Source organism: Rhinopithecus bieti, unplaced genomic scaffold, assembly GCF_001698545.2.
Source record: "Rhinopithecus bieti isolate Rb0 unplaced genomic scaffold, ASM169854v2 scaffold_13259, whole genome shotgun sequence".
NCBI classification, from domain to species: domain Eukaryota; kingdom Metazoa; phylum Chordata; class Mammalia; order Primates; family Cercopithecidae; genus Rhinopithecus; species Rhinopithecus bieti.
The window spans coordinates 2,409,656-2,425,300 of record NW_016807544.1 but is presented as its reverse complement, the minus strand read 5'-3'; the positions used below and the strand labels follow the sequence as shown (position 1 = coordinate 2,425,300).

General features: G+C 49.1%; 1 protein-coding gene across 8 annotated transcripts in view; it reads left to right on the top strand.

Annotated features, from left to right (window-relative positions):
- Positions 1 to 15,645, top strand: part of DPF3 (double PHD fingers 3) — a 292,122-nt gene that overhangs the window by 175,295 nt on the left and 101,182 nt on the right. For all 8 annotated transcript variants that reach the window (XR_001887453.1, XR_001887454.1, XM_017882782.1 and 5 more), the window contains one exon: positions 5,999 to 6,077. Coding sequence is in view for 6 of the 8 variants with exons in the window: in XM_017882782.1 (XP_017738271.1) it covers positions 5,999 to 6,077 (79 nt within the window). In the remaining 2 variants the exon portion in view is untranslated. The remainder of the gene's footprint in view (positions 1 to 5,998; positions 6,078 to 15,645) is intronic.

Below are 15,645 nucleotides of genomic sequence, written 5' to 3'. Positions count from 1 at the left end.
GTCTATTACTCCCAGGGGGTTAAGCAATTTGTTCAAGGTCACTCAGCTTAGTAAGGAAGAGGCTAAGATTTGAACACAGGTCTGTGCTTTCTCCTCTGAGTTCATGCCTGGCCCAGGGTCCAGCATATAGCCAATGATTAGCTTGTTGAATGAATGACTGAATGATGGAAAAGAGAAAGAAAAGTCATATTTCAGCTGTAGGGGAGATGAGAGAGGCCCAAACACAGTGAGGGAGCTGGATGGAGCCTAGACTGGCTCTGGGCCCACCAGATACTGGCCAAGCAGCAGCTGAATGGCTCCATGTTGTACAGTGACACTGTGGACATGTTACCCACGGGGGGAGCCATGGAAGGACCCAGAAGGCTGTGGGCAAGCCTCCTGTGCTGGGGTGTGTGAAGCTGCTGCACTCACAGCCTCAGTTCAGCTATTTTGCCCACCCTTTATTTTTATAATTATTATGTTTTAGAGATGGGGGGTCTCACTCGTTGCTCAGGCTTATCTGGAACTCCCGGCCTCAAGCGATCCTCTTGTCCACATCTCCCAAAGTGCTGGGATTACAGGCATGAGCCACCATGCCCAGCTCATTGTCCACCCTTTAAAGTGGTATATTCCAGCTACTGCTGGCACTAGAGAACAACTATGTCCATTTCTCTTGTCAGAACCTAGCGGCAGTCTAAGTCTTGCCACCTCTGTGTGTGGTCTCTGGATAGCAGCATTCATATCATCTGGGAGCTCGTTAGGAACGCAGAAGCCCAGACTCTACACTAGACTAATTAGAATTAGAGTCTGCACTTTGACAAGCCCCCAGGTGCTTTGTGTGCTCACGGAGGAGGCCAGGGCTAAGGTAGCTACAGAATAGGCTCTGCTTTATTTGAACTTAGACCCTGAGAGTTCAAATCCCAGCTCCACCACTTACTACACGCTGGGTGAATTAGGTAACCTCTGTGATGGCGGCCAAATTGTATAAGTACCCTGGGCCTCAGTTTCTTCATCAGTAAGTTTCGAGTGCTTCATACTGCCTAGATATTATCAGGAGGATGCAAGCAAAGGGCATAACTCTCGGAACTTTGATAATGGGTATTCTCTGAGCAGTGAGGGAAGCCCAACAATTAATGATTGTGTCTATGGTAACTTCAGCCCGAGAAGTCAAAGCTCTTTAAAATTCATGAGATTCTTGTGAGTCATCCATGTGAGTATTAGCAATTAATCAATTATCAGTCAATCATGAAGTATTTATGTACTATGGTGTTCAGGTGCCTCTCAAACTTTATGTGCATATGGAGCACCTGAGGATCTTGTTAAAATACAAATTCTGATGCAGTATGTCCATGGGGTGGGGGCTGAACTCCTGCCTCGTTAATAAGCTCCCAAGTGATGCTGGAACTGCTGGTGTCAGGACTACACTTTATATAGCACGGGTGCAGGCCAGGTGAGGTGGCTCACACCTGCAATCCCAGCACTTTGTGAGACCAAGGCGGGTGAATCACGAGGTCAGGAGATTGAGACCATCCTGGCTAACACAGTAAAACCCTGTCCCTACTGAAAATACAAAAAATTAGCCAGGTGAGCTGGCACGCACCTGTAATCCCAGCCACTTAAGAGGCTGAGGTAGGAGAATCACTTGAACCTGGGAGACAGAGGTTGCAGTGACCCGAGATTGAGCCACTGCACTTCAGCGTGCACGACAGAGCAAGACTCTGTCTCAAAAAAAAAAAAAAAAAAAAAAAGAAAGCAAGGGCGTAGAGCAGTGGTTCTCAATTTTTTTGATCTCAGGAATTCCTTATACTGAGAGCCCCTAAAGGCTGTTATTCAGGTTATAACCAGTAATATTCATATCACTAATGGTATTTGCCATTTTAGAAATTAAAAAGGGAGTCTCTCTACACCTATTGTGATTTAAGAGGTGGCCCAATAAAAAAGATTTAAAAGAAAAATAAAACAAATTTTAAACTAGAGAATACACACACAGTGACAGCATCATCACATGTCACGTCACCTCTGGAAGACTCCATTGGACGCCTATGACAGCGTGAGAGTGAAAAAGGCAAATCATCTTGTAGGACTCTTATGAAATAGTTTAGACACTGCAGAGTCCCTGAAAGGACACTCAGGGATCCCCCAGGATTCCTGGGCCACACTGAGAACAACTGGTATAGAAGATCTAGCTCTCTGCTTAGGACCGAGTCTGTCCTAGTCAAGGGTCTTTCAGCTTTAATAAAAATGGGAAGCATTTGAAAAGCTGCCAGGCCACTGCCCCAAATTTGAGCAACCTTTGAAGATCCAAACCACAGGAAGAGCAGGAACGTGGCAGGGACTTAGCGTTGGGAAACAGTAAGGAACCCAGGTAGTTTCTGGCCTCTACTTCTCCTTCCTTCATTCTTCCTGCTTTCATGAGTACATGGCCCCATAAGGCTCCTGAATGTATGGGCCCTCAGTTCAAGTGGCCTATACTAACTAGGGTCACTGTTTTCTAATTCCAAACTCCTTGGAGGTAGAATCTGATTGGCCCAGCTTGGATCAGGTGACTACTCCTGAGCCAGCAAATCAACTGTGGCCAGTGGGACAGGGCCATGTGGTACACTCATGGCTGCCATGGCCCAGCAGTGTAGGGATAGGGGTAGGGAGGAGGGGAGTAGGGTGGGCAGTTCTGGGGGAAGGAGGATTGGCTTCCTTTGGCTGGTCAGCTTCAAAGCTTTCTATAACAGAGCCTGGATACCTAGGTCCTGCTCCTTCTGCTGGCCCTGGGATTGTGGACAGGTCAAGGACCAGATAGGAATCATAACACTACTTGGTCTAACTCATAGGGGTATTGTAGGAATTAACTGAGCTACTATATGCAAAAGAGCTTTGCATGCTATGTGCTAAGTGTTAGGGGGTCATAATAAAGTATAGCATGCCATTTTGCCCCCAAGGACCTTAGAATCAAACTGGGAAGAAGATGCTAATACCCATGATACCATTAGAAACAGCAGGTGCATGACTGTGCACTAACCAAAGGCAACAGGAGTTCAGAGGAGAGAGATCAACCTAGGCAAGGAGGGGGGAAATACTGTGTTGAGTGCTTCCTGTGGACTTAGTGCTGTCCCCTGTGGTTTCACACACTCTCAGCTCAAACTCCCTCAACAGCTCTGCTATATAGGTGTTGGTGTGCTCATTTGACAGTTGAGAAAACTAAAGCTTAGAGAAGTAACTTGCCCAAGACATGTAGCTGGTGTTTCAACCTGTGTCTTATCTGACTTTAAGCGGATGCTCTTTTCACTCCTTACTGTGGTGGGAGGAATATTCTTGGAGGAGTGGAGGTTAGCAAGGTCAAAGCCTGGATCAGATGTGCATGGGCAGAGGAGAGCGTGATCATGGGCTGAACCCGAGGGGATCAGCACTAGGTTGCCACTGGCTGTGTAAGTGGGTTGTAGATGGCAATGATTGAATGAACGTGTGAATGCATGAACCTATGACCATGGGCTCCTGTCTTTCATCCTTTTGTCTAATGGTCTGAAAGTCCTGTGGGATGGACTAGGGGGGCAGTGTGTAGGTAGATCCCCCGTTAGGGTGGACTAGGGGGCAATGTGGAGGTAGATCCCCTTGAGTGGGTTCTTTGAACCCACTCAGGGGTCAGTTGATGAGCTCCTGGACTAGGGTGCGCAATGGAAAGGAAATGCAAAGCCTAGATGGCCTTGGAAGGAAGAAACAATATTTGGATACAGAAAATGAAGAAGAAGAACCAGAAGTGACTGACTCGCTGCCTGCCTGATTGATTCATTTATTTGGCAAATGTTTATTAAGTGCTTCTTATGTGGCTGGCCCGGTGCCAGGTCCTGAGAATAGTGGTGGCCCCAATAAACATGGTCTTCACCATGTTTGTCTCTCCATGTAGGGGAGACAAAATCAGCTTGTAAACCAACACAGGTATAATCTAATGCCAGACAGCGCTCAGTGCCATGATGAAACGGGAGGGGAAAGAGAACGATGGAGAGGGTGTGAGTGGATATAAGTTGGTCAGGGAGGGCTTCTCTGAGGAGGTGACATTTGAGCAGGACAAGTGGGATTCTGAGTTTCCAAACCTGAGATCTTCTGAGGGACCCTAAGAGTGTTACTGCTTCAGAAAGAGTCCCTTGCATGTTCCTCGCAGTGCCCTATAGACACGATCCCCATTTTGCCATTGAGGAAACTGAGGCAAAGGGAGTATGGCACACAGAGTCACTCTGCTGGTCAGCCCTGCTGCAGGAGATGAAAACCTGGCTCCCACAGCACCCTCCCTTTCCTGCTGGCAGCTCCCCCAGAAGCCCTCATGCTTCCAGTTCTGCTCGACTCCTCCCCTTCCCCCGGAGGTATTTTTAGTCTCCCAGAGCCCCTTCCCCAGTCTGCTGTTGCCTCGTCATTCTGCTTGACTTGCTTTCACCTGCTCAGAGGCGGCTGTGACAGGGCTGCGGGCTACATGTCAAGCTGTCCCTGGCTTCCCAGAGGGGTGTGGAGGGGGAGGGCAGCTAAGGGTGACCACCCTCGGCAGTGCGGGCAGGCAGGAGGCCTGTCAGTGCCCGGGGTGACTGCCAGAGCCTACAGATCCCTCTTGGGGTCAACTCTGAGTAATGAGGGCGAAGGGAGGAGGGCTGCTGGCTGTTAGCGCTGCAGGGGTGAGGTGGGGAGGGAAACCGGTGGGAGGGAGGGAGGAAGTGGAATTTGTTTTGGAGAGAGACAAGCTGAGGAGGTGACAGAGGTGGTAGCTTGGCAGGTGGTGTTGACTGGGAAGTGGGTGTGTTTTCTGAGTGTGTGTGTTGCAGGCCTAGGGTACAGGCCTTTCCACTGTGAAGTCCCCAGTGAGTGTGTGCACGGAGTGTGTGTGCACAGAGTGTGAGCGTGTGTGTGAGAGTATCCCAGGCCTTTCAACCACCAAGTCCCCATGGCCACTTTTCCAAGCCAGGCCCCAGGGGCTGCCCCATTTCCCCTGGACCCCAGGCTGCTGTCAGGTCTCATTCCTCACCTGCTGCCCCTTCCTCTCTGTCCCCAAAGACCCCCACAGGCCCTTTCCATGGTTGGGAGTTGACTGCTACTCATTACCAAAGAATGACACACGTGACCAGTGTGGGACTTACAAAGGTTTAAAAATAAACCTCGCCGTGTTCTTGTCACCACCGCCCTGGTGCTGCAGAGCTGCCAGCAACCTCTCTGACTGGGCTCTTTGATTCTTGAAGGTAGAGCTCATTCCACTGCCACCCCGGGTCATGCTGACCCTGTCTGGGAGATTCACACAGGTTGGTGGTATCAGAAGTCCAGCCCAGGAGACCATGAGGGTCAAGGTCTTCATCACTGGCTGGAGGCCCAAGGCAGACCACACAGGGAGGCATTAGCCAAAGCCCACCCCTACTGAGTAGGCCAAGCCTGGGGTGGTGGCAGGAGCTCCCCTTTATCTACACTAGTGCATTGGACCTGGATTTCAGGAGAGTCTGGCTCTTGGGACACTGGGGGGTGGACACAGGAACCTAGGAAGACAACTGCAATTATGCCTCCTTGCCCCTGTCAGGCCTTGCTCCTGATACACGCATCAGCTGGTCAGCCGAGGGGCCTGAGGTTGTCATCCTCAGCGGTGTCAGTGAGGCTAGGAGGCTAAGGAGCTGGAGGAAGCGGCCTCAGTGGCACAGTAGTGTGTGGGAATTTGGTAGGGGAGGACTTTTCAGTACGGCTGCCCTGAATAGCCGAATGACTTTGGGCAAGTTACTTAACCTCTCTATCGCTTCAGTCCTTTGGTCTGTAAAATGGGGACCCTAGTAGAAACCACCTCTTGGAGTTGTGAAGATTTAATGAGATGATACAGGTGAGCAACTGAGTGATTTGGGGCATGCGTCGCCTGACCTCTGGGCCTCAGTTTCCTCCCCTGTAAGATGGGACTGGTGTTGGCACAAAAGTTGGGATGAAGATGGTGTAAGGAGCTTGCAGAGAGCATGCTCCAGAGCCGTAGTGATGACCGTGGTAACAAGCATCCCATACCCCAATGTCTCCCCAGGCTCGTGGCTCTGCGGGGGGCAGGAGGAGGCACGACGCCGCCTCTCAGGAAGACCACGACAAACCTTACGTCTGTGACAGTAAGTATGGGCCGGTCCCACCTCCCTTCTTCTGCCCCTGACCCCAGGGCCCCCCTTCCCTGTGCTTCCTTGGCCGTCCGCCTGCCAGCCTCAGTGTGTGCGCGCCTCTTCCTCTCTGTCCGCACCCCAGCTTACCCGCCTGCCACCTCCACCGCAGTCACCACTTCCTTGGGCTGCTGCTGCTCTGGGGGGGTTTCTGCAGAGGGGAAGCCAGCCGGGGTGGCCCCCACCCTCAGTTCTGTGCCCCCACCTCCTGCCATGCCTCCTGCGTGGCTCTCCTCTGGCTGTCTCTCTCACGCTCTGTCTCCTTTAAGATTCATCCTCTATTTCTTTCTGTATTTCAGAGAGTTACAAACAAAAGCATAACTCAAAACCCTCCGACAAAGGTACTTGGCTCGTCGTGGCTTTTCATTTGTTTCCCTTTAATTTCCTTTCCCTCTTTCTCTCCTGTCCTAGGTAGGGCAAGTTATGAATCTTTCTATGACGATGACTTACTTTAATAAATGGCCCTCGATCCATCTCCAGCCTTTCTTGCTTGCTTCAGAAACATCTTTTGGACAAGTGACTGCCTGGCTGGCTCCTGAGTTTAGGGTCTGCAGACAGAGCTAGGGAGCCCACGGGAGGCGAGTTGCAGGGAGCCAGGGCAGTGGGTGGACCTCTGGAAACCTGCAGCTTGAGGAGGGATGTGGTCAGCTCCAGACAGCAGAGCACTGAGTGGCGGATTGAAAACATGTGCCCTCGTCATCTTCGCACGGTACCGGGTACCATTTGCTCATTCCATGGGAGGGCAGCCCTCACCACCACACTCCTAATGATCTTTGCTTGCCATCTTCTCCTCTCTGAGGATGCAGAGCTTTGCCACAGGGGGGAAGGGCTGCAGTGAGGATGGCAGTGAAACAGTCGAGGCTGGACCCTGGCACGGGGCTCCCTCTGGGTGTCCCACCCATCTTGCCAGGGTCTGCAGTCTCCCTGAAGGCAGGGAGAGAGCCAGGTGAGGGGGGCACCCAGGGAGCGGGCTGGGGGTGGTGTCTTTTGTCTCCCTGTTCAGTGGCCTCTTTTGATTTCAAAAAGTTGTTCTGTGTCCGATGGGGTGACAGCTGATTGGAGAATATTTTGCTAGAATAACTCAAACTCCATGACCCCTATTTGGCTGCTTAATACTCCGTGCAGATGCCATTCTCGAGACAACTCCTGCAGGTAATGTCTCCATCCCAAAGCAATTACAATCCAGGATGAGGAGGGAGCAGCGCATGGGGTCTGATGCCTTTTGGCAGCACCAGGAAGTGCCTACCTTGGCCTGGGTCTTGCTTCCTACATGGCGTTCAGTTTCGCTCTGATAGGTAGAAGCCCAAGCCTGCTGACCCTTGAGAGACTGGCTCTAGGCCATGGGCTGGGAAGGGCCCTCAGACCCCCCTGGGTTTTCCAGCTGTGTTTGGCTTGACCAGCACATCTATCAAGAATGCCAACAACTGCTTTGGAACTGGGGCATTGCTACTGTATTCTTCTTTTATTTATTTGTTTTAGAGAGGCTCTTGCTTTGTCACCCAGGCTGGAGTACAGGGGTGCAGTCATAGGATTATAGCTCACTACAGCCTTGACCTCCTGGACTCAAGCCATCCTCCTGCCTCAGCATACCCAGCAGCTAGGACTACAGGCCAGTGCCACTACACTTGGCTAAGTTTTAAAAATTTTCTGTAGAGACGGGGTCTTGCCTAGGCTGGTCTTGAACTCCTGGTTTCAAGCGATCCCCCTGCCTTGGCCTCCCAAAGTGCTGGGATTACAGGTGTGAGCCACCATGCCCAGCCCTTTGTTCCTCTTTTAAAATGCTTTATCTTCATATGTGATTGTCTGCTACCATAGACAGTGAGATCCCTTTTTGCTCTATCTCTACAGCTTTCACTGGATTCCCAGCCAATCATAATCCCATGGACTCCCAGACACACACACCTGTGTGCCCTTTTCTCCGACTTCACCCCCTCCCAGTTCCTCTCCTCCCACCTTTGCCTCTGACTTCTGCCTCCTTGTGGATCATCTCCATGAAGTGCCCTTTGGGGGCGTCCCTCTCTTACCGGGCACCCCTCTTCTGCAAAGTACTTGCATCACGCGCTCTCTCTTGAGCCCCCGTGGCTTCGTTTTGGGGCTCTCAGTGCCGTTGGCTTCTCCCGATGCCCTCCCCGCAGGCTCTCTCCCGCCTTCTCTGTGCCCTGTAGTGCCTGGGAGACTTGATGGCAGGCTTTCTGGAAGTCTCAGTGGCTGCTTTCTTGGCTCTGTCCGCATGCGTGCTGCCTCCTCTCCCTCTCTCGGTGGAGCAGGGGCCACCGTCGATTGCCCTTCTCTGTTCTGGCTGTCTTAGGAAATTGTGTGGCAGCTCGGTGATTAATAGACTTTATTTTTATCTGGTGCCCTTCAGACATGTGATCCTTTGGGATAGAAATGACCTTTGGAGAGGTCACGAGGCCCATCCCCCCACCCCCAAACTGGGCAAGGAGTGCTTTTAATAATCTCTAATGCATCCTAAGTAGAGAGGTGTCTGGCCACCTCCTCGAGGGATCCCCAGGGATGGTGTTACCATAAGCTGCCCTTTCTTCCAAGATGCCAGCTGTGCTTCGAATGAGTGTTTTTCCTTAATAGGAGCTGAAAATTTTCTCTCCTACAGGTCCCCTTGTCGTTTGCGCATTTTCCCCCAACGAATAGGCACATTAGGGCTTTGTCCATTTGGGAGACCTTCTGAACATCCCGTACGTTCTTGGTTGACTTAGGACCCCACCCCATAGTCTCTATGGCACCCTGCTCGGAATTCCCTTCCAGGTCTACACTTAAGCATGACACTCCTAGGAAGCAGCATCAAGTCCAGGTGGCTCAAAGAGCAACAGACGTATTTCCTTATTTATGCCCTGTCCACCCTCTCAACAACTTACCAGTTGGAGCCCGTCCCAGCCCTGGTGTCGATGCCTCTCCAGGTGCATGCTCTTTTCTACTTATGCATTTGATTATTCCTTCTTCCATAAATCACCTGCATTTGGTCCCATTGAGTCTCAAAAAACAGATCCAATAATATGTGACTTCAATATACAAGATTCAATAAAGGCAAATTTAAAGACATTGCCCAGTAGTTAAATTTCATTCTCCACAGATTTGCCATCCCTGCCATTTTTGTATCATCTATGGTGTGATTTGCATAATTCCCACTCCATCTTTCGAGTTATTTATGAAAATATTAGATCACCTTGGACCCCAACCCCTTTCTGGGTTTATGTGGAGTGGTAATAGGCTATATTCTGATGTGATTTATTTAACCCTTCCTGGAATGCATTCCTGAAGATAGTGGTCCTATGTGTTCTTCCTCCAAGCTTCCTTTTCAAAATGGGTGGCTGGAATATTATTGTAGCTGCTAACTCCAGGTGATAGAGAGTTTGCCTGATGCCTTTCACTCAGTCATTGAATTTCTTCCATCTCAGAGAAATGTTAAATCACCTGAACGTGATTGATGTTTTACTCAATCCATGGTGTATGGATGTATGAATACTTTGTTTTCCAGCAAGTAACCAGTCTCTTTTAATTACCTTGAAAGTTTACCAAGCTTAAGGATTAAAGTTCTGTTTCTTCTCTTTTAATCTCTTGCCTAAGGAAACGTGTTCTTATGCACAAAGAAAGCAACTGATAGGACATTGTGGAAAAGACTATTGGTGTTTGTGAAAGTGTAGACCTGGACCAGCTGCACAGCAATGCCTAGATGCTTCTTAGAATTCAGACTCCTGGGCCCCACGTCAGACCTCCTGTATCAGAATCACTGAAGGGAAGGCCAAGGGGCCTGCATTTTCTGAGAGCTCTTCAGGGGATTCTTGCGTATACTGGCTTTTGACAGTGATAAGTCTACTTCATTTAAACATGAAGGCTTCTGGCTCCCGACTGCTCAGCTCTTATTATTCCCTGCTTTTTGCATCTGGACATTCTGGAGTCTCCAGGAATTCTCCAGGCAGGTTGCCACTGGCTTGCACCAGTATTTTAGTTGGTCTCCTTAGAATCTATTCTTTCCATTTATTTCACATTGATATACAACTTAGCAATCCAGCACTTGATTTTTCATTCACTTAGTCACTTTAAATCCTAGCAGTATCCTTAGCCCCATTTTATAGGCGGGATGGTAATTGGGGACAGGTATTGGAAGGAATCTTTGGATTTGGGCTACTAGAAAGTTTTAAAAGTCATTTCAAGAGTTTGCCTCTCCTCTTCCTAATTGCTCCCAAGCCTGAATTTTTCTGTTAGCGTCATTGGAGCCAACTCCTGATGAGAGACCCACTTTTCCATTTTCTTTGTTCAAGAAACATCATAGAAAAGAAGTTGGTGATGACGATGTGTTGTTCAGGGAGAACATTTTGTCTCTAAGCATTAGCCATGCAGGGAGAAGCAAAGCAGCATATGCCCTTTTGCTAGACACAAGGGAAGCAGTGTGGGAAGTTTTCTTTTTTCCTCAAAGTGTTTTCTGAATCATGGTCTTAATTCCTGTGAGTGGGTGCTTAGGGTGTGTAGAGCACTAGGCTAAGTGTTTCCCATGGATTATCTCTGTAAACCCCCACACCAACCCGGAGAGGCAGGGACGGTTGACCTCACTTTACTGTGAAGAAACTGAGGCTCAGAGAGGTGTAGGGCCTTGTCCATGGTCACACAACTGGGATCTAGGATGCGAACACTGGGATATGATCCCAGCGTCCTCAACTCTAGAACCGCCATACCCTAGGACATCTTCCATACTAACTGCCCCTTAAGTTTGCTCTCCTACCCTGGAGTTTGGTTCTCTTGAGGGCTGCAGAAAAAACGTTTTCAAAGTTAATTAATGAGCTCGCACACCTTACTTATAGGTGAAGCCCTGGCCGCTGTTGACGGGCAGTTTCTAGGCGTCAGGCTGGCAGGCTGGAGTCAGGTAGTAATTACAGTTGAGTGGAACGGAATGAATTCTATGATTTCCAGCCTTTTAAATTTAAATCTATTAAAATCACTGCCCCCCAACTAGGGCATTAGGCTAGATTAGTGACAAAAGGCAAATAGATGTGGCTAAAGCCCTCCTAGAAGCATGACTCACTCCTGAGTCCCGTCCGGTGTGACACACCAGGAGTGGGTCCTCTCAAGGCAGCCTCTGTCTCAGCAAAGTCTTTGTTCTCTTCCACCTCCACCCCGCAGATGTGCATCTTCAGTTGTGTGGCCACTTCACCCTGTTGCCTCCCTTCTAGAAACCCAGTCGGGGAGTGTGTTGCCAAACCCAGTGAGGGTAGTATCAGAATAGGGTCTAGGGTCTCTTCCCGTTCTAAAGTCTCTTGTTCTTTGGCGGTGGTAGTCTTCAGAGAGAAGGGTATCAGGCTGATGGGAGGAACAGGCTGGACGTCTAGTCCTGGTTCTACACCTCAATCGCTATGGCACTGGTTTCCTCCTTTATCCATGAGGGGATGGCTCCTCCCTTGGGCCTCTGGACTGCCCTGATCAGCACTCCTTCCCCGCACAGTGGCGCCTTTCTTCCCAGGCAGCAGCTTAACAATGATGCTCTTTACTAGGGAGGCAAGATGTCTGGAGGACATGAAGGCAGCAGCGGATTGGGGAATGCCACGGGAAACTGTACCACAGGCCAAGAGGTGCGATGGGATGGGTGGATCTGCGGATTGGACAGACAAAAGCTTGAACCCAAGGCAGTCCTAGAAAATCTGCTTGACATCAACCTCTTTCAAACTACCCTGGTTTTACCCATAACCAAGTGCAGCAGGGGAGTTAGATGACTCTTGCAGTTTTGCTAAAAAAAAAATTTTTTTTGAGGGCATTAAGGCCCATATTCTTTAAGGCTCACGTGCTTTTCGCTTCAAGCTGCAGTGGAAAAGCCAATAACGCGGCCTTCAGGCTCGCTGCCTTTGCCGCTGAAGGGAAACCGGGCTCATCACTCAGTTGTCTTGCAGGTCCTTGGATGGGGTGTGATGGGGAGGGTAGGAAAGTCTCGGTGCCCTCAGAAACTTGATTTGTGGAGTGAGGCTTGTGGCATGGGATTGATCCCTGGAGACTGAGTGCATTGTTCCAGCAAAGCTGGGTCTGTTTAAATATTTAAATGCCATTGTGTCATGGACACAGGTTGCAGGTGTTCTGGCAGGACCGGCCAGAGGCAGGGCTGGGGAGAAGGAAGAGTTTCTCTTTGCTGTCCCTAGACCCTCCTATCTCCGCCTCCTCTCCTCCAGGGCTCTCATCTTGGCATTTGACCTTCTAACCTACACCTGTCTTCTCTGGGCTGTGACCCACACCCTCTGGAGTTATTTTCTATTCGGTCACAACCTTGTTCTCCACTAACCGTTTCTTGATGCAAACCTCGTGACAATTCCTATTTCTGTGAAGATGACCCATAACAGGGTAGATATTAACAATTGTAGAGGTGCTTTTTATTATTTTTAAAATAACTTTTCTATGGAAATAGTATTTGTTCATTGCAGAATAATCAGGAATTACAGATATGCAAAGCAGAGGTTGCAGTGAGCTGAGATCACGCCATTGCACTCCAGCCCGGGTGACAGAGCAAAATTCCATCTCAAAAAAAAAAAAAAAAGTGGAAAAAATAAAAGTCACCCATAATCTCACTCCTAAGAGATAACTTAGATTTTGTTTTGCTGTATTCCATTCTAGGATTAATTCTATCTCTGTCTACACACACACACACACACACACACACACACACACACACGACGACTAATAAATGATACGTACCATTTTAATGCCCCTCTGCCCCACTCAGTGATGCATCAGGAACATCTTTCTGTGTCAATAAATAGGTTTTATGACATAGTTTTTAGGACTGCATAGTGTTCTATTATACAGATGTGCCACAGTGACGGACATGTCTCATAATTTGCTCAATGTTCTACTGTTAGATGTTTAGACAGCCTAATATCTGTTTACTATTAAAAGCACTGTTCCAGCTATACGTTTGCGTAATGCTTTATTGTTTCCTAGAAGTACAACTGTGAGGCTGCAGGGCCTGGTGCATGGCCTTTGATCTCTCTTATTTTGAGTCATGGTGGGGAGTATAGGAAAGCAAGGAGCCTGATGGGTCTGCCAGGTTGCAGAGAGCTGGGTGAAGCAGGATGTGCCCTGACTTTGGAGTGGCTCTGCTGCTTGTTATCTGTGACATCGAGAAAGTCATTTTGCTGCTGGGAGTCTCCATGGCCTCCGGTGTGTGTGGGGATGGGGCACGGTGGGAAAGCTGACTGTGATGATGTATATAAAAAGCTTTGCACATGGCATGTGCTTGACAAAGGTTTCCCCACCTTGGTCTTCTTATTTTCTCTTTCTCCAATATACCTGGAAGGAGAAAGGCTGATATTGCACAGGAGATAGCACATGGCTGGGCGGTATTCAATTGAGGGGACAGTGAGCACTGAAGGAACAGGGCAGGGAGTGTTCACCCGAAGAGGGGCTGCTATGTCACAGGGTGCAGCCCCAGGATGCCAAGAAGGCCCTTAGGGCACATGGATTGAATTGATGTTGGCCCCCAGGGGTGGATGGGTGTGCCCAGGGGTAGGGGGAAGAGATAATAATGATAATGCTGAAGTTTGTTGACTTACATTATAGATCTGGAATATTCTGTTGGCTTCATCTATATTAACTCTTTAACCCCCACAAAAGTGCTGTGAGATGGATGCTTTGGTCATCTCTGTCCTACAGATAAGGAAACTGGGGAGAGGAAGGGTTAATTAACTCTCCTGAGGTCATATAGTGAATAGATGGCAGAGCCAGGATTTGATCCCAGTCATTCATCTCTCTCTTTTTTTTTTCTCGCTCTCATTCTCCTTCTCTCCCCCACCACACGTACTATCACTCCCCCTTTCTGGAAGCTGCTGGTACCTTGTGCATACCTCCTGGTAGGCTGCCTCCCACATTATGTGATGACAATTTGTTTCTCTGCTCCCTCAGGCTGGACTGTGAGCCTTCCGAGGGCACGGTCCAGGCCAGAATCAACTTGCAGCCCAGCCCCAGCAGTGGTGCTTCCAAACTGTTGATGAATGTCTGGAGGAGGGAATGTGGGATGTGCAAACCAGGAAAGAAGAAGGGTCAGCTCGACTAACCCAGAGCATGTGGGTAGGGAGATTGGGGGCACAGAGTTAGACCAGGGTTGCTGGGAACATCAGGCTGAAGTGCTTAGAGCCACAGTACCCAAGCTTTTTGGCACCAGGGACTGGTTTCATGGAAGAAAATTTTTCCACGGACCAGGGGTGGGGGGCAGGTTTTGGGATGATTTGAGCACATTACACTTATTGTGCACTTTATTTCTATGATTATTACATTGTAATATATAGTGAAATAATTATACCACTCACCATAATGTAGAATCAGTGGGAGCCCTGAGCTTGTTTTCCCTCAACAAGATGGTCCCATCTGGGGGTGCTGAGAGACAGTGACAGATCGTCAGGCATTAGATTCTCATAAGGAGCACACAACCGAGATCCCTTGCATGTGCAGTTCACAGTAGGGTTCGTGCTTCTGTGAGAATCTAATGTGAGATCTAATCTGATCAGACAGAAGGTGGAGCTCAGGCGGTAATGTGAGTGATGGAGAGCGGCTGTAAATACAGATGAAGTTTTGCTTGCCTGCCCGCCACTCACCTCCTGCTGTGCAGCCCAGGAGTCAGTCTGTAGCCCGAGGGGTTGGGGACCCCTGGCTTACAGGTTGGCCTGCATGGTCAGTGGTAATGCATGACAATTCTGGGGACATCTCTAAGATGGTTGATCTGTAGGATTTGGTGTTCAGGGAGGAAAGCCTGAAGCCTGATGACTGAGAAGAGTCTTTTCTAGTCAGCTAGGAGAAGATGTGAAATCTGGATAGTGGTGATAGAAGGAGTTAAATGGACGGGCTAGACAAGGAAGACTTAATGAAAGAGAAATTCACAGAACCCGGCAGATGATGGACAGGGTGTGGAGAGCAGGAGAGAGGAGAGAGGGAGGTGGCAATGATGACTCTTGACATCTTGCACTTGGGTCGTTGAGACACAAGGGGAGGCTTAACTGGAATATCCTAAAGCGGGGAAGTAATTTTGGGAGCGTGATGAAACTGACATATGAGTTGGTAGAAATGGCAGGAATCCAGGCAGAAACGTCTAACAGATGCTAATGGACATTTGTTGTATCCTCAAAGGAACTGAGGAACTTACACTGACATTGTAGGTGGAAGAAGGCCTACCTCAGGCAAGGGGTGGGGAATCACACTGGATAGCCTGGAACTCACAAATAAAGCCTGCTCAGCATTGGAGGCTGCACTGATGTCCTGGCAATGGAGGTGTACAGAGATCTTCAGAGACAGGATGCTAGCAAGATTCCCAGATGCCTGGGGGCTGCCTCAGCTTAGTGTCATCAGGTCTGATTTTGACTTTTCTCTTTTACCTTCCCCAGAAATGTTGACAATGACATTTATTATTTAAATTATTTTTATTGTAAAATTGAAAAGAGAATTAGTTTTCACTCTTAATTTAAGCTAATTAAGGGCATGCTAATGCAGCACTCTCTAGAATCAGGAATCCAAGACACTGCCCTGCAAGGGATGCCAGTTG